Source organism: Cyrtonyx montezumae, unplaced genomic scaffold (assembly GCF_038088225.1).
Source record: "Cyrtonyx montezumae isolate F1298 unplaced genomic scaffold, pur_monq_1.0 scaffold_7, whole genome shotgun sequence".
Lineage (NCBI taxonomy): Eukaryota > Metazoa > Chordata > Aves > Galliformes > Odontophoridae > Cyrtonyx > Cyrtonyx montezumae.
Genome location: NW_027072078.1, coordinates 15,538,357 through 15,565,107, shown reverse-complemented (window position 1 = coordinate 15,565,107; position 26,751 = coordinate 15,538,357). Strand labels below are relative to the sequence as shown.

The window sequence follows — 26,751 nt, the reverse complement described above, 5'->3', positions numbered from 1 at the left end:
TCAATGAAGTCTCACGAACAATAATGTCCATTAACAAGGCCCAGAAAAAATTACGTTTATGATGTGTTAGAGGTTTCATGACTGGTCAAGCTACAAGATGAAAGATTGAGTTGAATGGAAAAACATATTTGGGATAGCTCTCCCTGAGGATTTGAAGATGTTTTCCCTGAAACCCTCAGAAGGTATCAAGATCATTACCATGAACTACAGATAGTCACTCTGAATAACTGAAGTACAACAACCCTACACACATAATATAAAACAGAAAGAAAAGGGAGACTTCTCTGTGATTTGCAGCTTTCTCTATAGTCAGTAGAGTGAACACACTTCAAAAAGCAGCAAATTATTTTGAAAAGCTGAAAACCAGAACAGGAAAATTGCATGAAGAAAAATGTGAATCTTGGCAGGCAAGAATAAGTAAGACCATGACAGTATGAAATGCTCATAAATATGACAGCACTCTGAACACTGCATATTGTCGAAGAAAGATCCTCAGATCCTTTAAGATCCTGGCAAAAGCTAATCTGTAATCTGATCAAGATAGCTGATGTCCTGATGAAGTTGTAGCTCTCTCGTCAAAGTAGTAGAAACAAACAGTGAGTCATGACAAAACTGAATCAGCAACAAATAACTGACTGATGATGACCATGTGATTGTTTTTCCTTTAGATAATTACTCTGAGACTGTGTCATGGAAGTTGTTTCATATAGTGTGAGGATAGTGAACCAAACTTTGCACTGCCTCACCATTGTCTATGCTGTGTTTTAGATCTAAGAAGTGATTTCATCTGTTTTGGTAAAATCTGCTGAACAAATATGTTTTCATATATTAAAATGCTATTATGATATTGGTTATATCTCCATTTTAAGTATCATTATTTCATGATAATTTTGTGAAATTCATAATAATTTGAGCATAATGTAATGTGAATTAGTCACGTAGTTATATGCAGCCTAAGACACGTCTCAATGTTACCTATCTTGATTTTTTTCAGTCTCAGTGTGTCTCTCAAGCTTAATTTGATAATGCCAGTGCTGTACACCTAGCTGTGTAAAATTACTGCTCTTCTGTTCTCCCTCTAAAAAAGACACCCAGCATTCCTGATCCACTTGCCACATATCAGAAACGTCACCTTGCACATGCTATGTGTGCTTTGAGAACTGAGTTGCCGGGAGCTGGGCTGCAGGGAAGGTCTGTGTGTCAGGGCCCTGCCTGTTCTGCAGGAGGGCTATGCAGTGCCGTGCAGCCTGGCTGCTCAGCTGCATGCAGACAAGGGCTCACTGCTTGCTTTCTGCTTCCTTGGCCAGGCTTCATGCTTCCTGCCGGGCCCTGTGCCAGCAGTGCTTTGTTACAGAGCCCTGCAGGTGCCCAGGAAATGGCGGCTCAGCTGAGCCACTCGTGACCCGTCCATCAAGAGCCATGGTCCTGCTTCTGCCTTACAGTTTTCGTTACAACCTCTGTTTGCTGCGGTTGAATTCTTCCTGATTTATGTCAGCATGATGTCAAAGCAAGCTCTTGACTTTGGATCTCTGTTGAAATCTTATCTTGCAAACAGTAACAGTTTGCTACTGTCGCTATCTGAACATGGTCAGTTTTGTTTTCCTCACTCACATAGTGTCGCTTTGTTTTATGTAGTTATGGTTCTACCAGCTGCAAACACCATATTCAGCTTCAGCCAACTCTAGGTTATTAGGTTATGAATGCTAAAAATTATGAGCAGTGCTTTAATTTACATAGTTATATCCACACATCATCCAGAGTGAATAAAAGCCAGATTGTAAAATAATTACAATCTCTTGAAGTGGAGCCAGCCTCACAGACCAGATCCATCCATCTTCATTAATTTGTATACAGTTCTTTTACCAGAACAAACTTTCTGAAGGTACTCGCATGGGAATGCTGAAACAGCTGCACAACTTTTATTTTGAAGAAAAAAAGTTGAGCCTCGGAACAGTGTGTTTTAAAGAGCAAGGGAGAGAGTGACTCTGCATTTAAGACTTTGACCAGCATGTGTAAGAAGTGCTCGCATGGCTGGAATAATCTAACACATTTTTACCTGGGTAGCACTTGGCAAAGCTCCCCTTTTTTCCTGCGCAGTTGAAAGGAATCCAGTACAACTCTGTGCTTTGATCAACTTGCCTCCAGTTCTGCTCAGCCTGCAGGGTTTGCTGGTACACGACCGTGCCTGTCTTATGTGGCCTCTATGGCCCTTTTCTGCTCAACTGTCAGAAAGAGGGAGGGAGGCTTCCCCCAGCACCAAAATATCATTCTGTATGCTCTCTGCAGCACAGTAGCAAAGAACAAGTTTCTTGATTACACCCTGGTCTTTTTGGAGTTATTTGCTGGAAGAAGTCTTTTTTCTCTCTTTAAATGGATGATTGTGTTACAATCAAGAAAAAGCATCTCCAAAGACCAATCTTTCGGTAAGTGTTGCTATTGTTTCTTTCAACTGAAGACATTAAGAACTTTATATTCTATTTGTTAGCTAAAGGTTCTTATGCAAACACACAAGAAAGAGAGGAAGAATGAATTTTGCGTATTCTGCTAATATATTAGATGATTTTTGTGATCAAAATTTAATCTTTCTACTTGTACTGAGACTTCAAAATTTTTTTCCCCTCCTTTCTGTCATCTACGTTTTCTGAAGTTTTGTGTGAAATTGCCTTTATTTTGAAAGAGGAGCAGCATAAGCCCTTGAAAACTTTTTGTGTGTGTGCGTGTTTTGTTTTGTTTTCCTACAGCTCTATAGTCCCTCAGTGTATTCTGGAATTATAGAACTGTTTATATGTGGAACATGGGTCTTGGTTGCTTTGGTTGATTATGTTTGAGTAGCAGAGTTTTTGTTCTTTAAATGATGCACCTTTCAGAGTAAAGTGGCCAGCTGGCTGGGACATGCAGCTGTGTGATTAAAGTACAACTAATCCACAAGACTCTTCTGATAGGAAAGGTTCAAGTCTAAAGAGCAACAAGTTGACAGTTTTGTGAGGTGATTCTTCACTGCTTCTTTCACATGTTATTTTGATCTGTGAATACGTTTCTGATTTTTTTTTAACTTTATAATCTTAATTTTAGATTATTAGATTAGATCTAATTTACTTGTATTTTATCACAAAAACAAACAACAACCACAAAAACAAAACAAAACAAAACAAAAAGAAACCTCCTTTCTTTCCTTTGGCCTGTCCTGGCTTCAGACTGAGTGAGCTTGCATGTGAACTAGTATTTCTCAGACTGCTGCAAATAAGGATTCAGTGGCTGTAGGATTAAGTAAACCTGCAATAGTTCACACTTCTGTTTATAGCTCGTGACATCTTCAAGAAAACTCCAACTCTTACTGGGTGACATCATTAGGACATTCAAACTACAGTGTTGATATGACAAATAAATACAAGATTATAGATGGCCTCTACTGATGTCGTATATTAAGGGCTTACACAGTAAACTCAGACAGGTGGCCATACCAGGATTATATACTGCTACTGCTACCCAGGGAGAAGTCTCTCGGTACTATACAGTTATAGTGCAGAAAGGGAGTTTGGACATTAAAAGGTCACTACAGGAATTAAGTGATTTAAGTGCTAACCTTAAATTTGAATGTCCTACTTGGATTTGCTATGTAATTTATATGATAAATTAAATTAAATGTGTTTCACTTTAATTAAGTGGAGTTATGAAGTTACTTTGTAGAAGGCTGTTGTCTCATGACTGAAGAAGTGTTCGGCATTTTCCTGAAATTATATCTTATTTTATAAGTTGATAATTTTGTTCCCCATATTTCTATTCAAATAACGATAGTCATTTTTAAGTACCTACAGTAACTATCCAATAAAGTGTAACCTTAAAAAAAATATTATAAAAGCACAGTTGACACAGTCTTTTGAGGCCATTAGAACTACAGGTTAAGACATGGCTATTTCTTGATGCGTTCAGAAATCTGCTGTAGAAATCTGCTGTAGCTCTTGTAGTACTGAATAGTTTGTAAGAGTTTTCTTGACGAATGTCTCCCTAAGTTGTCTTGTGGGAGTAAGCCTAGCTCAATGAAATACAAGAAGTTTCAACATTTCTTATCCAAATCCATTCCTGCAAACCAGTTCTAAATACAGAACAGGAACTAACTACTGTTGGCATGCTTAATCCAGAGCAAGAAAACCCCTAATATGGAAAGCCCCCTCAGAGCCCATGGCTCTGCAGTCACTCTTCTGGCAAAAGATCTCTGTCATACTACAATAAATACTTAAGAAATGTTTCCAAGGTTGAGACGGCATAATATTTTAGGCAGCTCAAACAGAAAGACAATCTGTATGCCATAAAGATGGTATCACGTACAGTAAATACAGATTCTATCATAGTACATTAAACAGCTGTTTTTTTTAAAGTGTGTTCCTTATGCCTTTGGAAAATATTCTCCAGTGAAAAAGTATTCTTAAAGAAGAATTATGAGGATTTAGCTCCAGTCCTTTTAATCTTGTAATATTTTTTTCGCATATAAACCAGATGGTTTAATTGGGCACAAACCTTACATTGAGGTAACTGAATCTGCAGCTTAGATGTATTTTTCCCACAAAAAGTGAAGAAAGTATTAAATTATCCATACATGTGTGTCTGTCTGTGTAAACTATATATATAGCCAACACTAATTTTAGATGTACTAAGAAATAAACTCTTTCTTGAGAGCTTTGTCAGAACTTATTAGATTTATATATGAATATCTTCATTAAAAAGCTGATTTTACAGGAGATATGTATTTTTGCTAGTTGCCTGAAAAATCAGGTTGAATTCTGTTGTAAAGTATCTCCTCAGTCTTGCCAATCTTCTACATAAGAACAGTATCATATTTTCAAATGTGACATCAATAATAAAAGGATACTAATCACTAATTTTCAGGCTTTTTTTCAAAGTCTCAAATTCTCACAGAAGTCATAATATAAAAATATTGTGAAATAAGTGTAACTTTTGGAATTTCCAGCCTACTTGAGCTTGGAAATAAGTAAACATTCATTCAAAAATTTAACTGTAAAAAAAACTAAGGTTATGGATTATATATAGATTTGAAAAAAATTTTGTAATTGTATCAGAAACCAACTGCTGAAAACTTAGAGATTCCTGTGTTTCTTAATAGAAAAAAAACTACCAGTTACGGACAAAGTTATATTTATAAGTATATATATATATATATATTTTATATTCACTAGCTATTTAATGCTAACATAAGTTACGGAGGACATTCCTTATTTTTATTAAGAACAGCATCTTGAGCATGTTTGCTAAAACTGGTCTAATTAATTCAAACAATAAACAAATCAACTTTTTGAAATAACACAGTGGAAGCTTCGTTGCTCTGCCATTTAAAATTGGACTGAATAAAACCATATAAAATATGCTTTAGGGAACAAATCATTTCTTGCCAACTGCATAGATTAGATGACGTAATACATGTCTTAGTTCTCAGATTTCTGTGATTTCTATTAACATAAGAATCTCTACAACCAATGTAGTCAATGCTTACATGAAGCTAGCGTTTTTCTGCACTCCAGCCTGTGGCCAGTCTGTGGGTTTGGTTTTTTTTTTGGTTTTTTTTTGTGACTTTGGTCTTCCTGGTCTTCATTGTGAATGGAAATAAAAGAATTAGAGTGTCACAAGAGAAATTCTTCTTCCTGTATCTCTGCCTTAGTGGAATCCAAGAAATACTGGAATTTTTTCAAGAAATCAATGATCTTTTGAGATCCCAGACCAACTGTAGCAAGACTATCATAATGAATTTGTCCTTGCTTTGATTTGAGGGTCTTGAAATTTTAGAAGTATTAATGTATTAGCTTCAAAATACCTCTCTTTTCTGTTCTGCACATTTTCTCTGGTTTCATGTGGTTCTGGATCAAGTGTTTTCCTTCATAGCGGTAGGGGTAGAGAAATAGGGCTCATGGTATTCTTTCTCTTGCTTTTTAGGAGAACAAGGATGGAAAAGCACTTGTTTTCCAGCTCTTTAGGGAACTCTGCTATTATCTTTTCTACAGTGTCTGCATGTGAGAAAAGCTCTTTGTATCATAGCTGTTGTTCTGCTATATTTGTTTTTCATGTATATAGATATATTAATTGCTATTAAGTAGACTGGATCTCTTAGTAATTTTAACTTCTCCTTTACTAAGAGAGTGATCCAGTCCAATCCTTTAGTGTCTTGCTTCTAGTCCCTTGAATACACATGGCTGATTCATTATTTTGTGCTATGATAAAATCAGCTCCAAAAACTAGCTACTGAACGTCACTGTAATCCACTGGCAGATTGTTTCCAGCATGATTTTTACCTGCTACAGGGCACATAGCTAAGGCCAGGTGAAAGCTGCATAGTATATTGCATATGTTCACAAATACCCAGCTTCTATACAATATTTATACTTCCATTACTTGTGGTATAAGAGTAATTCATATCAATTCATTTACATGCAATTTAATGAAATACAGAAGCAACATGTTCTTTGACTCCAAATATTATACATATTTGTCAGACACTTCTCCCATGGAAAAAATACACTGACACATATTTTCTAGCAAAAAAACCCAACCAGTGTAACACCCTTTCTTTTCAATCTTTTCTTTCTTTTTTGTTATTGAAAGCTCAAAATATGTTGGAGTTTTACCATGTACCAAGTTTTACAAGCAAGCACACCCTTTTCTTATTTTTGTGTTCTAGTTTATTCTTTTTATCCTATGACTTCAATTCAGTATGCAGTGAACAGATACATTTGTGTTTTGCATGAGTATAAATGGTGTTTGCACCTTTTAGATTAATATCCATAGAATAGATACAAACTCAGAACATCATATAAAAAGGATAGATCTGTATAAAAAGAAAATATATGCTATATGATGGGCAGCTTAGAAAGCAGTAGATTTTAAAGCTGTAGAGTGGCTAAGAAGCTTTTAAAAGGAAGACTATTTTCTGACTTCATTTGTAGTGGTCCTCAATGGGTCCAAATGGCTATTATTCTTACTACTTGTATGTAGGGAAAAGCAGATGCATGGGAAACTTTGACAGGTTTATGTCGCGTTGTGCTCTGCAATTGCTATGAATGTACATTATATATCATTATTGCTAGTGATCACTTAATTGTAACTTAATGTAGCATATTAATTTAATGAGTGATAATTTATTCCTCTGGTGTAGGAGGAATGGTGGGCAGGAAAAGAGAAGCTGCCATCATCCTTCTTGCTTTAAGGACAGGCTGGAATGTAAAAGCATAGTTCCTCAAGAAAACTCTTGACATCTAGATTTGTTTCTTGTTTTTTCCTTACACTAATGGCAAAGTTTGCACAACTTCTACAAGGTTAGGTAAAGTGCATAGCCATGACCTTCTTGTTGCTGATGTTGCTAAAAGTTATCTGCCTACATGCATCCTAATGCGTCTCTTGGTCTGGCTTTAGTGGCTTCACTGATGGGTAAATACTGAAACAGATTATATCGTTCTGTGTTATACTATCAACGGTTGTTTTTAAATGGCAGTACCTTATAAGATTTAGCTTTGAAACTGGAATAAGAAAAAACCTGATATAAAAAGTAATGGGCTTTGAGAGGACATGGGGAGGACAGAAACATCTGCTCTTAGCATGATAAGAAGCAGTGAAAAAAATTTTGATTGAAGCAGTAAATGAAGACAGTTTTGAGCAATGTCCAGGACATTATAAAGGGTATTAAAAATCCTTAGATATTTAGAATGATGAATTATACTGTTTTTGAGAGCCTGGCACTTCCACAAGATGGTAGACAGGAAGATAAAATATAAAGCAGTAGTACCTCAGAAAATTTGAATGGTTGGTTGCATTTTATAAATCAAGAAAGCAGGAGAGAGAATTGCACATTAAATGGGGGGAAAGCGTGGAGAAGCCAGTTTACAAGCAATGATACACATTCATTCAATAAGTAGATGGAATGAAGGAGGAACCAAGCACCAAAAAAAAAAAAAAAAAAAAAAAAGGAGCAAATCTCTGACATTTGCTCTTGTAGCTTAATGTTGTTCATATACATTTGAACAACAGTCCAAATGTTTGTATTCAACCTCTTTATCATTCCAGAGGAAGGTAAATAAATATATTTTGGAAATTTCAACAAGGAAAGATAAATGATTTAAATAAAATGAATTGGTAATGTGCAATAGTAAAACATACTATATAGTTTAGACAGCTTGGCTGTCACCAAATTGAGATGGAAGGTAAGAAGAACTTTATCACCATCCCAGTAACGAAAGCATGACTGCTGTTGATGGGATGAAGAGAATCTTATCTGGTTTTAGAAATGGAGTTGTGAAGTGCATTATTTATTCTGGTACTTTTGACACCAGGAAAAAAAAAAAAGAAGATTTTGATGTATTAGAATAATTACATTTTTTGTATTTTAGTATACTAAACTTTCTAACTTGACAATTAATGAGAACACATTTATTTAAGGAAACAACATTCTATTATTAATGAATTATTTTTAATACACAACATTGTAATTGTGTATCCAGTTTTGTTCTGTCCTGGGTTTCTCACTCTAAGGAACATACCATATGATAAACAGATTTGCCTACATATTTCAAGCTTTTTATTAGATCTTTCCCTTTACTTTATTCATATTTAATCAAGAACTGATTTAACAGTAGGTTTGATAGTAAACTTCTGAAGAGAAAAAGTTAAGTGAGAACTGATGTACGTTCATTGAATAACATCTTCATCTCTAAAGATTTCTTTTGGTTGGAATTAAAGTCTCATTAGCTAGTGCATGGCTTGGGAGAACATTCACAGAGAAGTCAGACTGTGCCTCCACTGAGATCAAAGAGAGTCAGTTTTTTGAATAGTAGCAGAACAGAAGCTACAGATCATGAATTGTTAGTTCTTTTTCAGAGTTAATAAGGGAGGAGAGGAACTTGTGTTATCCTTGAAGAAGTTGAAGTTATGTACAATGACTGTACAGATGTCACTTGGCTTTGTGGCAGTAATCGTTCAAGCAAATAAAGCAATTAAGGAGATGCAAGAGAAAGTTCTAAGGAAGGGGGTGATTTTTTTTTTATTTTTTATTTTTATGTGTATCCTAGAGAATAGAGAGCACAAAAGGCAGCAACAAATTTGGGTTCTGTTGAGATAAGCAGTAGAATTTATTTACTTATTTATTTATTTATTTTTTCCTCTAGTGGGTACATTTTTCCCTATTTTTGTCTGAATAATCAGAAGTGAAAATGTAATTCTTTCTTGGGTGGAATTGATGTATTCTGGAGGCAGATCAAAAGAACTAAGCTATAAGTGTTAGTATTTGGTGTCCTAACACTGTGAAAACATATTAGAAATACATTTCATCAGAGCTAGTGGATCAGCTATGCTGTGTTTTTAACATGTTTGTGACGAGGCCTATGACTGAAGAAGAAACTCTGTAAATAGCAGTGATAGACAAATAAGCACTGACCACAGATGAGCAGAGATTTACATTTTCAGATTGGTAGAAGTGTAATTGTAGCACAAGGTAGGAATCACTTCCTCACAGAACTTGCCACCTCCTCTATGGTGGTAGTCCATTACTTCTACACCCCCTTTGCATGATCTGGAAAGTCATAGACTGGAAACTGCATGATATAGTTTAAGAATACTCATTCATACTTTCCTGTGACTCTGGTTTCTACACTTGCCAGATACTAAATGGTGGCTGTATTATGTCAGTCTAACATGCTTCATATCCATGTATGAAAGTTCATGGATGAAAACTAGAGGTCATCCAGTGTAACAACTTTACCAAACAATCGTCATGAGTCAGCAGAGGAAGTGTGGCCTCTCCTGCATTTTTTGATAATAGGCAGGTAGTACATGTGGAAAGTCAGAGTATTGAATTTGTTTCTGTGGCATACAGATGGCTGCATCAGAGCACAGTTTGTAAGCTGGATTGTCTCAGGGACCAGTATGGAGTTGGGCTTTGCCTCTGTGTCTGTGATGGAAACTTGCTTTAGGGAGAGAGGCAGCTAGCTCCTGCTAGAAGCTTCAGCAAAGAAGGGAACTGGATTTTCTTTATGAGTTTTAAACAGTTGCATTTATCAAATCAGACTCCACAGCTTCCAGCATAATCCTGGTTAAATTGCAGGAATCTTGTGCTCATCAGTTTTAAATATATGGATTTCTAAGCTCCCTATATGCACTTGATTCACTGCAGAGCAGACCTACATACGATGAGGCTGGTCGTAGTTTTTAGATGTTCATTAGCATTTGTTCATTAATCTGCATGAAAATTCTTAAATAGGAGAATGAGAACTATCTGTGTCTGGAAGATACCACATTTTAAATATTTTATTTTTCTGCTTGTCACAGAAAAATTTCACAAAATGTCACAGTTATTTCCATGTATTGCATGTTTAGAATACATTGACATGACCTTAAGAATCTATCAGATAATATCATTGAAAGTTGATTTCCAAAGCAGCATAGAATAGTAAGGAGCAAGTCAGTACTCTGCTTATTACTGAACATTATGGGAATCTTGATTTCTGAAATATTTAATTTTCTATTAAATCAGCTCACAATTGCAAGCATTCATTTTAGTTCTTCAATATTTCTCCTTTTATGTACATAAATAGGCAGATAATAGGAAAAATGATGCCAGCTACCTACCCACTTAAAAATGATTTCTGCATTGATTTACTTTTTAAATGCACGTGAAGGTGAAAACAGAATTTGGTGAGGCATTTAAAGGAGTTTATATTTTAAGTATTTTAAACTTTTTGAAAATGTCAACAGTGCCTGTCAGGCAATAATGACAAAGTCAAGTTAGAAAAGCTGAAAGACTGGGAAACGGTTTGCATAAAGCATTGGAACTGTTATCCCAAAATGTCAGTTGAGTTCTGCTCTTAAGAATGATTTTAAAATTGTTTTACAAATTTGAGTTTTGATGGCCATGATAGACAATTGCATAAATTATGTTGTTATAAATGGGTGGTTTTCTGAGCTAAGCTGATAGTGTACAATATGGACTTACTGCTATGTTCTCTGTTAAGGACATTGCAACACTGCATTTGAAATGATACTGTTTGCTCTGATATTGTTCATTCTTTCTTGCAATTGAATTTTACTGAGAGCTTGAAAAATTGAAATTCGGTTGGAGGGAGTGGATAAAGTCTTCATACATGATACAGGAACATCTAGAGATGCTAATTTGGCTAATACAAGTAGTATAGTGATAGCCTCAGTCAGTACCTTAACTCATATACATGAGCCTTAGCTAAACCTGGGAAAAGCATACAAAAAAGAACAAGTGAGAGATTCAGGGCTGGTGTGAACAAATGAGGCTCTGAGCCTCTAAATTCCTGTCAATGGAGGTAAGGTGTGCAGTACTGTATGCCCCTCGGGCTCACTTGGTGACTGCACAGTGACATCAGTCACCATCAAAATGGATTTGAGTGTGGCTCTTGCCACTCCAAGACCTGTTCTCGCTGTTCCAGATTTCTGTGCATCCTTTATGCTTCTTTTCAAACCAACTCCTTTGTTGTTCCAGACACCTCCCCAAAATTCCATGCTGAGTTACTGTGGCTGCTGGTCATCTTCTTCCTTAACATAAACCGTTATGTAAAAACACCCATTCAGAGAGGTTTGTGAATCCTGTTCACACACTCTACTTACACTGACGCTCCTATTGTTATCTAGTATCTTCTTTGTCAAAGATGGATCCCGCAGACACCCCTACAAATGCAGAGGAATGATTGAGAATTTAAAAATAGGACATCAGCACTAGGATTGAATTTGAGGATGACTGGTATGAATATATATGGAAGAAGAGGATCAAGCTTGGGGAAAGGTTGCAAAGACCTACTTTTTGGGTGAATCTGTTATTATTCAGAAAAGAAAATATGTGGAAAGAAGAGGAGGAAAAAGGAGAGAGAAAGTCTGTAAGTATGCAGATAATGGTAAAGCTGCATAGGGTCTGGAAGAAAGGGGATAAAAAAGAAATCCAAAATGAGATCACTTGTGCTTCAAGAGACAGTGGCTTTAGTGGCAGAAGCACATGGAGTTTCAGAAACTGTGGAAATAATGTGAGGCTAAAAAAACCCACAAAACCAACCAATTACCAGAAAAAAAAAAAAAAGACAGAAAATTGGATAATGGAGAAGTTAAGGCAAAATTAAAAGATGAGGAGAATGAGTAATACAGAATATAATGACTAGCGTGGAAATGTAAAGAGAAGCAGGTGGTGAGCTGACAAAGAAATTAAAGAGAATATGGTCATTTGAAGTTCTGCTTGCTTGTAGACTCATCCTTAGTATACTAAAATGTAAATTGTACTAATTACTCCATGTTATTGGTAAGTACACTACACATAGTGATGCTGGAGAAATATATTTAATATTTGTTATAATCTTGATGGTCTGTTTGGGATACTGCTGGTGTACTCTTTTGTACTACTTCCAGACAAATTTTTCCAAGAGGAGACATTACAAGATTAGTAATTGAGTTGTTTTCCAATTGTCATGAGTGAGCTTTATAATATTTCTCATTATTTTTTGTTAAAAGTGTCTGATTCCTTAAAGTACTTCAATGAAATAGGGATCTGAAAAATCCCACAAGAAGCAGATCCTCTTTTTTGTTGTTATTGTTTTCAAAAATTTACAAAAAATTAAGAAATTTCCTTATGATTGGGAATGCTGACACATAACTTAAATCCTGGCCTGCAACTAGTGTTCGAAACATTTCCTCACATAAAGAAATTAAGTCAAATTTATTATTCTGTCCTACCATTCTGATTGTCAGACCTCTAAGGTCTTAAGTCTATATTCAGATCTTAAAGCATGCTGCTCCAGTCATGTCAGTGTGGTCATTACACACTTGTAAACATTTGTAGTTTTACAGGAAGTTACTTTGGTCTCCTGGGAGCAGCAACTAAGAAAAGTTTTGTGCTGAGCTGATCTATCTTAAACACCTTACTTTAGAAAATTAATTTTCTAAAGCATCAGAATAATAGGTCTTGTTAACCTCTCATTTGAAAGTTAATGATGTATTTTCTTGCAGCTTTACAAACTCTAACATTTGTATTATGCAAACCAAATAAAATGCATTGGTGTAAAACTAATGCATAGTAGTAACCTTCTCAACTGATAATGAATGGTTACAAGGAATTGTTTAAACATTTCTGTGATCCAGAATTAATAGCTTTCTTAGTGCTGGAGAAAGGATTTCAATGCTGTAATAACATGGTTCATAAAAATTAAAATAAATAAACACAATACTTGAATAGCTGGAGTGAAGTTTCTAAGTATTTCACCTTTTTTTGTTGTTGTTGTTGTTGTTTTGAACAGCAAAAAATAAATTACTGAGTTCTCATAAAAATGCACATAAATTTTTAAAGAACATTCAGCAAGATTGATCCAGCCAGAATTATTACCCCTTCAGGGTCCCAGTTAAAATGTACTACTCTGTTACCTGGTCTCCCCATTTACATTCCATCTTCCTGGAACACCTCTAATGACTTTAGTACCTAATTTAAAAGCAGACTGCATAAAGCTTTTCCAAAGAAACCAGAATGGTATTTCTTAGTCCAGGCTGATCTCATTCTACCGACTGCTTACAGAACCAGACGTAGTTTTTTGAATGTTCTTTCAATACGTGTGCACCAGAATGAGATCTGCAGTAAAAGTCTGCCCAAAGATATTGAATAGATTGCTTCTTTCAATCCTTGGTATATGGAAGAATATTTTGTCATCAACTTCTTGTTAGAAACTTTTTATCATGTTCATTGTTTTGGCTTTCTCCTTTTTGAGAAAACTAGTCCTGTTCTTCAATATTTCCCTTCAGGTGATGTTTCCCGAATTTCCGCATTTTGTATTTCCCATTTCAATCTGTAGTGTGTCTGCAGGTTTCTTCAGAATATAATTCCTCCAATTGGATAGTTTACTCCAGAAACAATTTATTTAGTATGTCTCAAAATGGAAACAGCTCTCTTTTGAATCGTCTAGACTTGCTTTTTTGTTATCATCCCTTCTAAGTCATGCTATTATTCCCAAGATAGTTACCATATCATTATCTGCATTACTGCTACCTCATCAGTTGTGTCCATCTCCCTTCAGCATTTTCCAATTTTCTCTGTTAAATTAAATTTTTATCTAACCTTTAGGTACTTGCAATTTCACCCATTCTGGTCATGTTCACAAGCTTTTATAACTGAGCTTTATTTCTTTATCCAAGAGAATATTCAATAGATCTGAGCTTTTACCTATCTTATAATATCCACTTGAAATGTGCTCTTTCTGTGGAAGTGAACAGATTTATTTTTCACCAAGATCCGATTCATACAATATCTTCTGTTCCTTCCTTTCTCTTTTCTCTTCCAGAAGTGGTAACCTCAAAGAATAAATCATTTCTTAGCCAAATTTGTTGGCAGCGCTCTACCATCAAAGCCATTTTTTATTATTGTACATAAAACTGAAATAATGGCCCATCGTTGCCTCTTCTGTAAATATTTTAGCTTCTGGAAACTGTTAGTTGCCCCCAATACTCCTGTTTCATTTTTCTGTGTGCTTTTCACAATTTCTATTCTTCATCTAGGAAATTTTCTGTAGATTTTCTTCATTATTTGTTCCATACAGCTGTCATTTAATAAATATACTTTTTAGAAAAGTCTCTATGTTTATTTTTCATATCTGTCTCTTTTTGGCCTTCAGCTTCACCTGGAGTAAGAGTCAAAAATCTTGCTGTATCACTGATCACCTAGTTGCTCTGAGGCTGTGCCATCAGTGGCTATGCATGAGCAGCAGCAAGCAGAGAAGTGATCGTGTGCCTCAGTCACTTGAGCTTTTGAACAGTTTTTGAACACATGAACTGTTGAACACTGTCTTACACTGATTCTTCCCAACAGAAGAGTGAGGTAGAGATTATTGTCTCACCAGTTGGAGGTCACTCCTCTTAAGAGCAGATTTGAGATCTTGATGGGCAGAGGTTTTGTACTGAAAGTAGGAATAACTCGGTGAGTGGGCTTTGGCCTATCTTCTTATGTAACTGCACACTTTCCCAAGTTTATTTCCTCAGTCTTGGATGAGACTTTGCTCATCTTGTTGATGAAGTCCTTTCACACTCTAAACATGACCCAAAGCAGCTCTCCAAAAATGCAAAGGAAATTATGTCATATCTCCCACAGCAAGTGATGGTTCTGCCCAGTTTTCCTTGGTAGGAATACTTCGTTATTAGGACCAGAGAAAATGTTCTAGTGTCAAGGTTGTTTTTACCAGTTGCTTTCCATGTGCTCAAATTTTTCCCCTTGGTATCATCTGAAATAGCAAGGGAAAGATTTACTTCTGTGACTGTGGTCAATAAGTGAATTTAGCAGGTAAACAGTTTGTCTCCCAGCATCCAGACATCAAGACTATAGTAACATCTTTCCATACCTTATATTGCAAAATACAAACTAGTACATGCTAATTCTAGCCCAACAGGTAGAAAAGCAGGACTGTATTGTGGAGAATAAGCAAAAAGGGAAAACCAGGGCTGTAGACAAAAAGCTGGTAAGACTACAGGGTTGTTTTAACCTGTTAGGTGCCATCTCACAGAGGTAGCATCTTCGCATCATCTTCTGCTTTGTTTTAGTACAGTCTAAGAAATTAAATAATTACTAAAGGAGGTTGAAATTTGTCTGTGAGACTTGGCACTGAAAAGAACTGCTTACATGGGCTAAAAAGCCATGGGTTACCGCCTTTTATTTAAAGATGGAATATAATTCCAAATAAACTTAGAATGTGCTAACTCATCAAATACAAATGTGTATTTATTGTGCTAGTAAATAAACTATGAACTAATTCATGGATAAAGCAAAATGAATTTACCATGCTGAAGTCTTTCTAGAGAAGTATTCAGCTTAGTTTATTTTATGAAATTAAGTAAAACCTAAAACATTAAGAAAACAACATGGATTACATACATTACAAATTCCTCATGTTTAAGTGGCTCAAGGTAACACAGGTCAGTATTCTAGAAGTGCTCATTTACAGTTGTCAGCTTTCTTTTTTATACAATACACTCTCCTGATTTTGTATAATGAATATTCACAAAATAAATTGTGACTGGATAAATTGTATTACTTTCATCACTGTCCTAAATGTTGTATGGATCCTCAAGAGACTCACTAATGTGGTACTTCTTAAGCTGCAGCACAGATGTTTGAAACTTCCACGCAAAACACCCTTCTGAGGCTGCCAGGATGCATTTATGGAATCTTACAGGCTGCTTTGGTAAAAGGGATTGATTTCATTATATCCATATATTTTCTTGACTATCCTTTGATGGTGTTCCTTTACTAAGTAAAGATGTGATCCTGGAAACAATTGTGCCCATGGATAGCACTCATGAGAGGTCTAATGAAGTCAGTGAGACTGCAAATACAAAAATACTGTACTTGACAAATAGGGTTTCACAGTATCAGCCCATAGAAGGTAAACAGTCTACCCAACACTGATTTGGATTGAATACAGCATTATTTTTAATTCAGTTGTTCTACTAATTATAAGTAAAACATTAAGACTTCTGCTGTATGTGGAGTAATGGTCAAAATACATTTACATTTAAAGGATCGTATTTCAAAAATTTAGAGGGTAAATTATGAGTTATTTCAGAACCTTTTAAATATAATAATTTGCAGTTCAAAAAAGTAGACAAATGACAGTTAGGAATGACTTTATGATGATATATTCATTTTTTAATTATTTCTAGCTAAGCACTGGTCTTGTTTGAATCTGTACATAAATGGATTTTACAACCAAGAAGTATTTACTGTGTTTACCTCTATAGCCATCACGCTAAATTCTGTACATACATAGTGTACGAAAATCAAATCTGCTTCAAATCCAGTAGGATTTACTGAGTAAATCATTCATTTTAGGGAAACATGAGTAAAATGATTGCTACATTTTGTTAATTATTTTAATGCTTATAGATTTCATTGTTGATATCTTTTCTCCCAAATACCTGTTATTTTCTCTAATTTAAGGTTCATGTGACCAATTCTATAAACCTGCTAGTTATAAGTACCTCTCTTTTTATTTTTTGTCCCTTTCTTAAATGTAGACTGTGTCCTAGGAACTGTAAACTCTGTGTCTATTTTTATTTATATAAAATTCTATTGTAAGCCATCTTCATGGCTTCTTTCTCTAGTTTTATATCCAGTTTTCAAAATCATCCTTGTAATGTGAATATGTGGCTGTACTGCAGTATTCCAGTACTAATCTCACCAGCACCAAGTGCAGAGGTATACAACTTCTACATCTATTTAGGATTCCTTGTTATGCATCTCAATCTGGAATTATACTGTTTTTCAATATAATACTTGCATTGAAAATGCTAAGAACAAGGGCTTGAACAAGTGATGGATCACCTGGTGGGAAGACAGGGCCAACCCAGGAAAGATCAGGTGCATGCAGTGCACCTGAGTGACTGGAAGGGGTGAGCCAGGATACACCCCTTCCTAGACTGCTAAAGTTTGGCAGTGGAGGCAAAGATATCTCACTGGAGATCCTTATATGCCTGAAGCTGTCTGAAGGTAAGCAGCTTCTTTCCTTAATTTCTGTGCCTACAGCTGTTGCATTTGAGCAAGACCTCACTTGTAGCCTGGGAATTTGTTGCATTGCTGTTGTTGCTGTGCTTTCCATTGCATTACAGTACTCAACTAATGTTTAGCTGCTTATCCCTTATGATACATATGCACGTGTAGTTTATTTGGGACCTCAGCAAAAAAGTAAGATTTATGAATTTTTGTCTCTTGCACAAAATGAAATAAGTATTCTGTTTAAAATATGTGACTTAATCCATGTAATCAGTCTAGCCTTTTTGAGCTCAGCTTCATAGTCTATTCTTTTTATTTTTTACCACTTTATGTTGAACATCCACTAGAATGGAAACCAATTCCAACTTTATGGCTGGCAGGCTAATATCTCAATTACTTAGTAATGTAACTGTTTATGAATTTAATTCAATAGCTGTATAAATACTCAGCACGCGAGTAGCTGAAGATAAACTTTGTGAGTTTCTAGTGACATGACAATTACGGTATTTTCAAAATATATCAGAGGCCCCTTTGTAAATTATACAGGGGGTATGCTTGAACAATTGCAAGTTATTATGAACAGATGTGGATTAAACTACATTGTCTTCAGTACTTTATGTTTTCCATAATTTCAGTTAGGGGAATCTTTATTTGATTTTAGTAATTAAAATCACAATAAAAATTATTAATTAATATTTCATGCTTATCAATAAATCTAATTAATCTTATAATTTGTCTAGCTTTTTTTTGACAGCCAACAAAGATTTGCTGCACACAGAGTTATTAGACTTTCCTATGTAATGGCAATACCTACCTTGGCAGCCTTCAAGGGATCTAGATTTTATTGTGATAGGGTAACATATTCAGAAGAAATGTTCTTCTTCCTCATCAGGTTTTCAAGACAACAGAGACTTTCTTCTCCAAACCACATGGATCCCGTCTCTCTGTAGTTCCCCACATCATACATTCTTAATTTCCTCCTTACAAGAATCCTTCTGCTTAGGTCTCAGCTTCTCAAGTGATGCTTCTTTTTTGGTCACCATGGGATACCTCAAAACTCCATTAGGTTTCACCACAAAGACCATGAAAGATATTTATTCCTCCTATTGCTTGGTCTGTTACTGATCTAGTTCCTTTGGAAGAGAGTTTTCAGGAGGAAGAGCAGATGCCAGTATATTTGTCAGCGCCAGCTGAGCCAGCCATTCTTTAATCATGCTCTTTTATCCCAGATGATTGCAAATCCTTCCAAGATCTTATGAGAAAAGTTACTTGACATCTATGTGGAAGGAATCCAGGAAAATCCTTTCAATGTTCAGTGCATTGCACACAGCTGTGCCTAGATGGATGGCTTTACCCATCAGTGAAGCATTTTGGACATAGCAGAATTCTTTTGGCAGGCAGCAGATTCTTTATCACCAATCTTCAAGTGAGCAGATTGCCATTAGTTTGGGGCTTCTCATGAGCAATCTTTTATTTTTCCTCTGATGGATTTTATGGTGATAGAATCAGCAAGAAAAACATCTGATCAGCAGTAGTTTTAATCTTTTCCATGTGTGAAAGTTAAACTGTAATTTTACTATGCACTCCCGCACAGGATTCCTGGATGTCCTTTACATACCGATTTCATTAGGACTTGAGGGAATTTTCAGCCCTGTTAATGATGCTTAACTTGTAAATATAACATCTCTGAAGCCACTTTGTGCTGATTCAGTATTTTCTCAGATCCATTGCATCAAGCATCAGGCATTCATCAGTATTGAGAGTTCTTTGAGAACTACAGTTTTTACTGGAAAAAAAAATAGCATTTTATAATTTACCTGGAAAATTCCTGCATAATTATATCAGAAGTCAGATTTCCATCATCAAGAGGCAATTGGGAACATGTCTCCAGAAATAGCCTTGTTAGGCTCTCTGTTCATCTTTGTTGGACAGACGCTTCAGTCCTTTAATCATCTTTGTGTCCTATTGCTGAACTCACTGCAGTATTATGTCCATGCCTCTCTGTACAGATGAGTTCAGAACTGACAGACCTCTCCAGGTATGTTTCATCACTGCAGACTAGAGAGGAAGGACCATCTCCAACCTGCTGGTTGTGTTTCTCCTAATGCAGTATCAAAGGCTGTTGGCCTTCTTCACCACAAGGGAGCATCACTGTATGATGCTTATCTTGTCCACTTGGACTCCATGATTTTATTTTATTTTTCTGTCAAACTGCTTTCTAGCCAGTTATGCTGGTTTGTACCAATTTGAACTGGTGAATGGGGATATTTAATCTTTGCATTTTCTATATAATCTTTGTGAGGTTCATCTTTGCTCATTTTTCCAGCCTGCCAGACTCATGCTGAATGCAGTACAACCACCTGAATTATCAGCTACTCCTGGTTTTGTATTGTTTGCAAACCTGCTTAAGATGATGTCATTGTCCAGGTCATGAATGAAGATGCTTAGTATGTTGGTCTGGGTATTCCTGTAAGGAAGTCCTTAATTTCAGCACTGTCAGTGCAGGGAACTCTGTAGCAAGGAATACAAAATGGTATTTCCAACTTAAATACTTATCATTTTGTGATCATGTTCTTGGAATCATAAAAACCTGGGAACTAGGTATTCCTAAAAGGAAAGAGACTTACTAGGTAACCTAGCCAAACCACTACTTTGTATGCAGTGTTCTGTGAAATAACCTAAGTTATTTCAGTACTAGTTCCTATGGAAAACTATGCTGTGGCTTAATAAAGTACAATGAAATATTAGGTATCTTGATGCTTTCACACCAATAGGGTAAGACTACTCCTTGATGTTACCACATATTAACTAGATTGATGTTATGGATGCATAATAATGATACTGGCAACATGATAAGCAGCTGCTATGAGGGCTGCATCTACATAACAATTTTACAAAAATTCAGTGTGTTCAGATATTCCTAGAATTGGATCTTGCCAGACATTACATCAAGAAATACCATATGTGCAACACTGGATCTAAAGAGGAATATATTGAGCATAACATATCTTTTTCTGAAAGAACAAACACTATTTTGTGGTAACATCTCTCTCTTTAGCCCCAGACCTCTGTCTGACAGTATAGAATCATGGAACGGCTTGGCTTCAATGGGACCACAAGGATTATCAAGTTCCAACCCCCAACCCCTGCAGGCAGGGCCACCAACTGTCAAATCTGGTGCTAGACCAGGTTACCCAGGGCACCATCCAAGCTGGGCTTGATCATCTCCAGGGAGGGATCATCCCCAGCCTCTCTGGACAGCTTGTTCCAGCACCTCACCACTTTCTCTGTAAATAATTTCCCTGATAACTAATCTAAACCTTCCCTCCTTGAGCTTGAAACCATTCCCCCTTGTCTTGTCATTGTATGAAATATACTGTTATAGCTTCACAGATCTAAATTGAGTTTCTGTACCTTAGCTAGGTAAAATCCATCTGCATGCTGTCAAATCTGGAAGGAGTGCTTTGTGGGATTTTTTTTTTTACTTATTTTTATTTTGTTCAATGTTAATGATGTAAGTTAAGGTTAGGAAAAATTAAAACAGTCTTTCTTTTCAATAAAGTGGTCACTAAACTTTCCTGCTCTTGTGCAGTTTCAGCTGCAAACTCCTGGCAATCTTACAGAAGAGTCTGCCTCTAAAAGGGATATCTATTTTATGTGATTTAAAATTTGTCAATAAACATTTTGTATTTAAGGCTTCCAGTTAAATGTGTTTGTAATTTGATCAGAGATCTACAAAATTATATCTGTAGGAATATAACTTTTTTTTTTGGTGTTTTTTTTTTTTAGGGTAAAAAAAGGTATAAATCAACAAGACAAAAAAATAGAACTATTCTTAGAAATCAACGAATCAGGCTTAGAAATGTGCACTTCATTTTGTGAAAAAATGCACTTACTAAATTTAAGCGCTCTATGCTTTGAGAATATTTGACTTATTTCTGACACTTGGTCTGAACATTTCTTCTCAGCAGTAAGAATGGTTGGTATAGGACTTTGAAAGGTGCAAAGGAAAAGCATTCTTTAAAATTATTTGAATTTTTTTCCTTAAAATGAATTGTAGAACAATGAATTTCAAGATACTAAAAAAGTCTGTCTGATACAAGCATCAGATGCATTACATCAGAAGCAGATACTAGAGAACCAGAATTCTACATTTTTCAGAATGAAAATGTGGGAACTTGGAGATTTTAAAACTTTTTAGTCTTGACTTCTCCTAGAGGCAGTTAAATAAATGTTCACAGGTATAGCATTATTTTATAGATATTATAAACATGTAGATAGCAATAGACAAAGAGTTCTATGATTATGTAGGAAAAATTGAAAAAAAACAGTAAATATGTTAATATAAGAGGATTACATTATCAGCCCTCATTTAGTCTTGGAGACCTGTAGGACTATCTCAGACGCAAACTCAGAAAAACAGAGGAGGCTGACAGGACATTTCTATTAGGACATTTTCACTATTGAAGTTATTTCCACATTTCCCTCCTGACTGCTCTGAACAGCTTCTACAAAACTTTGTGTCTCTACCAATAAGTACTGATGTTAAAGCAGCTCTACTAAGAAACAATAGAGACATTTTAGCTATGCATGTGTTTTACTGGAAATAATAGATTATTTTTATCACTGTATTTTAAATAATAGCGCATTGAGCCATATTTCAAATAAATGATCTCACTTAGGATTTACTTAAATTTGGTTAGGAAAATGTGTGGTCTTTCAGGATTTTATTTTATTTTGTTGTTAAATACCTACCTCTCAAGACAAAGGAACACCTTTTTATTGCCCTTTTTTGGGAAGATCATATTTGAAAATAAAACAACTGTGTCTCCTGTTGGAGTCACAACATGAAAATCTGGCAATATTTGACCTTGGTTCAAGTGTTTCTTAAAGGAGTAAGTGAATAAGGAGGAAATGTATGAAAAGTAACTTCTTATATTTAAAGGATAATCTGCTTATTTTTCACTTGGTTTCTTATCCGTGACTTCTAAGTATTCCATAGATACAATTAAGTAGCTTCTCGCTATTCATGGAACATTATGCAAACTAGAGTGATTTCTGGCTAAGATAAACTATGATTAAAGTGGACAGAAAAATCTTGGCTCATTCAAGGAATATATGGGCTGCTGTCTCTATTCTGCTTTAGAGATGAGTGCTCTGTCTTCTAGTCAAAACATTTCACAATAAAAATTTAACAGGCTGGAGAGCATTTCCAGAAACAAACTGTTAATGTGAGTAAGAGCTGGAACAGCATAAGAAAAGAAGTCATGAGGAAATGATACTTAAAGGCAAAGGAAAAATATCTTGAATTTATAACCTGTGAATGCCATTCCTTGGATAGATGGTCACAGCCAATGATGCTTCAGCTGCTGCCCTAATAGGAACCAAGCACTATAGCTGTGCTCTGTCTAGTGCTAATGTAGTATTTTTAGCATGTGCTGGAGTAAGAAGGTGCAAGAGATGGAGGAGAGTGAACATTTCAGAAGAATGAACTTTCACATGCAGATAGACCTCTGGGCAGTATTGCAAATCAAGCGTGATTAGGAGCGTAAAGATTAAAGTATAGTATAGAAACAATGGAAACCCCCAAATGTAATTGAGCTAATGTTGCCTAAAACTTAAATGAATGAAACAAATGCTTATAATTAATAATCTTCTCAAACCTACACTGAGATTTTTTTGTGCTAGGTTGCTCTAGCAAGCTGATTTTTTTTTTTTTTTTATTTTGTAAACTCATCTGAAGGTTTTACTCAGTGCAGTACAGCCATTTCCAAAGCTAGGCAAAAAAAAAAGTATTCAAGTTAAAGAAAATTTTTGATTTTACTTTAGAGAGACTCTGGGATTCCCTGGCACTTGAAAATAGACAGAGGTCACTTTTTCATCTCACTGCAACTTGAACTTTTTGAAATTTCATCTCAAATTGATAGTAATGATCTCCCCATAAATCCAAGTTTCAATAGACTCAGTATTAGTTTGCTTGGGTCTTGAAGCCAATGCTCCAGGGATTTCTGTCTAACTCAGTAGACATCTCTGTTTTCATGGATTTTCTGTGCTGACTGAGATAGATCTGAAATTATGGAGCTGATATGCAAGGGGACTTGCAAAGTCAGTCAAGTTATTCTAACAAAATTGCTTTTGCTAGCAATTTTGCTGTGAGATTCCTGGTTCCTGAAGCTTAGGGCAGAAATTTAGGGTTGTCAAAATGATTAAAACTACAACTTCTATATAAAGTTGAGTAGGAATCTGCTCAGTAAAGGAAATCAAATGTCCTTACACCTCCTGGGATTTGTTTCCATTTCTGTAGAAAAAATAAAAAACAGAGAAATGTCTTTATTTTGTTGCCAGCACAATTTCAGCGTGTATTCGTGTTGCTTTCTTTCTGAAAGGTCCGTGTACTATACAGTCCATTTAACCCAGAAAGAGGGAAGCTGAAATGTGCTCTCTCTCTCTCTCCCTCTCTCCCCCCCCTCCCATATATACATATATATATTTGATGCCTTACAACTGAAGTGCTGCCATACACAGCCTTTGTAAAACAGTAGCTACTTGTGTTGCAGAAGCAAACTTTTCTCTCTCCCTTCTTATTAAAAATCATTGTGTAGATAGAATGAAGTGAAACATAAACCAGTATCATTAATTATTTCCATAATCTGTTCTGATCATGCCAAAAAGGGTAGAACAGAATTTGCTGTTAAAGAGAAACAAAAGAAGGGGGATAAATTTATCCATGGCTGTCTACTAAACATGGAAACTGTCTTGCATTCTCAGGGAGTGTGTGAGTCAAAAAAGACAGTCAAATACTTGATTTTGCTTTTAGTATTTGTTTTAGCTATGATTCTGTTTGTATTAGTTCTTAAAGCTCTTCTCTCTCTTGTAGTTGTGAAGAAAACTGCTTTATTTTGAGAATACAGTACCGTCGTCATCAAAGGAACAAGAGTGCAAAGCTATCATTACTTGGCAAAGCCAGTTACTATCCTACCCCCACTTTACTTGGTAATTTTTGGTATGATGTGACCATCTGAGTTTTCTCAGATGAGAAGGTTTATAGCATGTAGGGAGCAAAAAGCTCATGGGAAAATTCCTTTTGTAACCTTTTCTCTGTTATTTTTCTTGACTGTTAGCTTTCAATTCTCATCTGTGCAAAATATCTTCCATAGTATGACCCTTATTTACTCATTGGCTGTCTTCATTTGGAATTAGAAGAAAATTATTTATAAAATAATTTTAGAACAGTTTCTGACTGATTAAAAAAAATGGAAACTTGTGTTTCTTTCTAAAATGCCTTTGAATAAGGCATTTTAGCTCTGGAATCAGGGAATTCTCCATTTGGCAGATCTATTGATCAACCTAATGTTTTTTAGGTTGTGTTACTCCTAAAATTTAAAAAAATATAAGTTTTAGTTTTCTTACCTCACCATTAAGTACTCTTAAGCCAAATTCTATTAAAAAAATGTTTTGATAGACTGATGTATACATTGTTGTGAAACTGCATATTTTAAAGAGTGATCAGAAGGCTTTTCAAGCCTGGGGTGCTCCTCACACTCTATATTGTCATTATTCTTCAGATTTTAGTGTTCCTGAGTACTTCAGCATTCTGATGTATTCTGAAAATGGCGGGGAAAAAGATTGGTTTTGTGGATTCAAACTTGCATTTTAGCAGAATTATCATTTCATTAAACACTGCTGATTGTTGAGGTATGCTTCAAGGAAACCTCAAATTGAAATAATGAACTGTTGTGGAGTATGAGCTGTCCAGTCTCCAAATCATACATTTGTTGGTGTTATTACTTAAAAATGGAATCTCCTGAATAAGTGCCTGAAACCCTATTTGTTCAAATTCTGTGTTACACATAGAGAAGATGTTCAATGAGCAGTTTGTTATTGAAGTCTTCCCTGCAAGCAATGTGTGTCCAAAGGTGCTTTTAGAAATAATAGGGCTACCTTTCACTGCTTTATAAACAACAGTAAATAATGTAAAAAATAAATGTTTTCTGACCTGAAGTATTTTCTGAAGAGTGACATTCTTCTACCTTTGTTTTTGTATTTAAACTAACATTTACTCACAGAAGGGTGAAAGATTGCAAACAATTTATGTAACATTACCAATTCGCATGTCATTCTGCACAGCCCTCTTCAAAGAAATATGGGCAATGGCTCTGTTTGATCATTAGTGCATGCACAGGTAAGAAAACAGTTTCATGGGAAACTGTAGTAAGCAGTGATTTTCCATGCTGGGTCTGTCAGCATTTTTCAGATTTTCCTAGGATAGAGGAGAAAGATACAAAGTGGATAAAAAGTAGGTGTACATTTACAAATGCTCCAAAACACCCTTTACTCATTTTGTTGCTACTTGAATGGGATACTGCATCTAGTAAAATAGACTTATGGGGAAATAAGTACTGTGAGTTTTTTCTAGTTTTTTCCACAATTCATATTAACTTCTTTGCAGGAAGTGTGATTTAATTTTTGATCTAATTTTGATCTAATCTTTGATCTAATTGGTTTTAATCAGCTTTCTGTTTCTTTTAATCCCTTATTTGTTTTATTTTCTATACTCTGTTAATATTGCTTTTTCTTCCTTGCAGTTTAGCTGTTCACTAACTTCCTGTTGGCCACAACTTTCTTCCTACTATATTTCTCAACTCTGACTTTACTTTCCAAGCTGAATAGGCTTAGTAGTAAATCTAAGCTACAGCATTCACAGAGGCAGTCTCGCCTGTGAGTATGTCTCTGTGCTCTAATGGTTAGTTAAACCATCTATCTACAAATACAGGTATGGAAAAGAAATACGTCAAGACTGGAACTGGGAACATCCAGTGACAGTATTTTCCTCTACAGAGATCCAGAAGTTTGCACAGCTATTGTTGTGTCATTCTAATGCTAGGTGTGACCTTGTGCAATAGGCCTCTGTGAAGAGTGCATTTCCTTTCATGGTACAGCTTCTGACTGCATCTAAAATTGTTGGCATTGTCTTGCTCAGTCTTTGTGTAAAGAAGAGCTGAAGAAAAAAACACAGTAATTTAATCCTGTTGCTGGAAGTAAGCAGACTTAAATGAGTACATACATGTCAATCATTTTCACCTTTGTCCATCACAGACATCAGACTGAGTAGCCCAAAAGCCAGAAGCAGTCCCCAGATTCTTAGTTATTTTATACTGTCATATGAGTTTAAAAGGATGGATAAAAAAAGTTTTGATCTCAATAGCCACAGGAGCTTTGTTCTGTAT

General features: G+C 35.5%; 1 protein-coding gene across 2 annotated transcripts in view; it reads left to right on the top strand.

The window, feature by feature from the left end:
- Window positions 1–26,751, top strand: part of PDE1A (phosphodiesterase 1A) — a 177,819-nt gene that overhangs the window by 72,691 nt on the left and 78,377 nt on the right. Inside the window, exon 1 of one of the 2 annotated variants that reach the window (XM_065750483.1) lies at window positions 2,116–2,423. The exons of the other annotated variant lie outside the window; for it this stretch is intronic. Within the exon in view, the coding sequence (XP_065606555.1) occupies window positions 2,371–2,423 (53 nt within the window). The 5' untranslated portion in view covers window positions 2,116–2,370. Of the gene's footprint in view, window positions 1–2,115; window positions 2,424–26,751 lie in introns of those variants that run through there. 2 annotated transcript variants of the gene reach the window in all.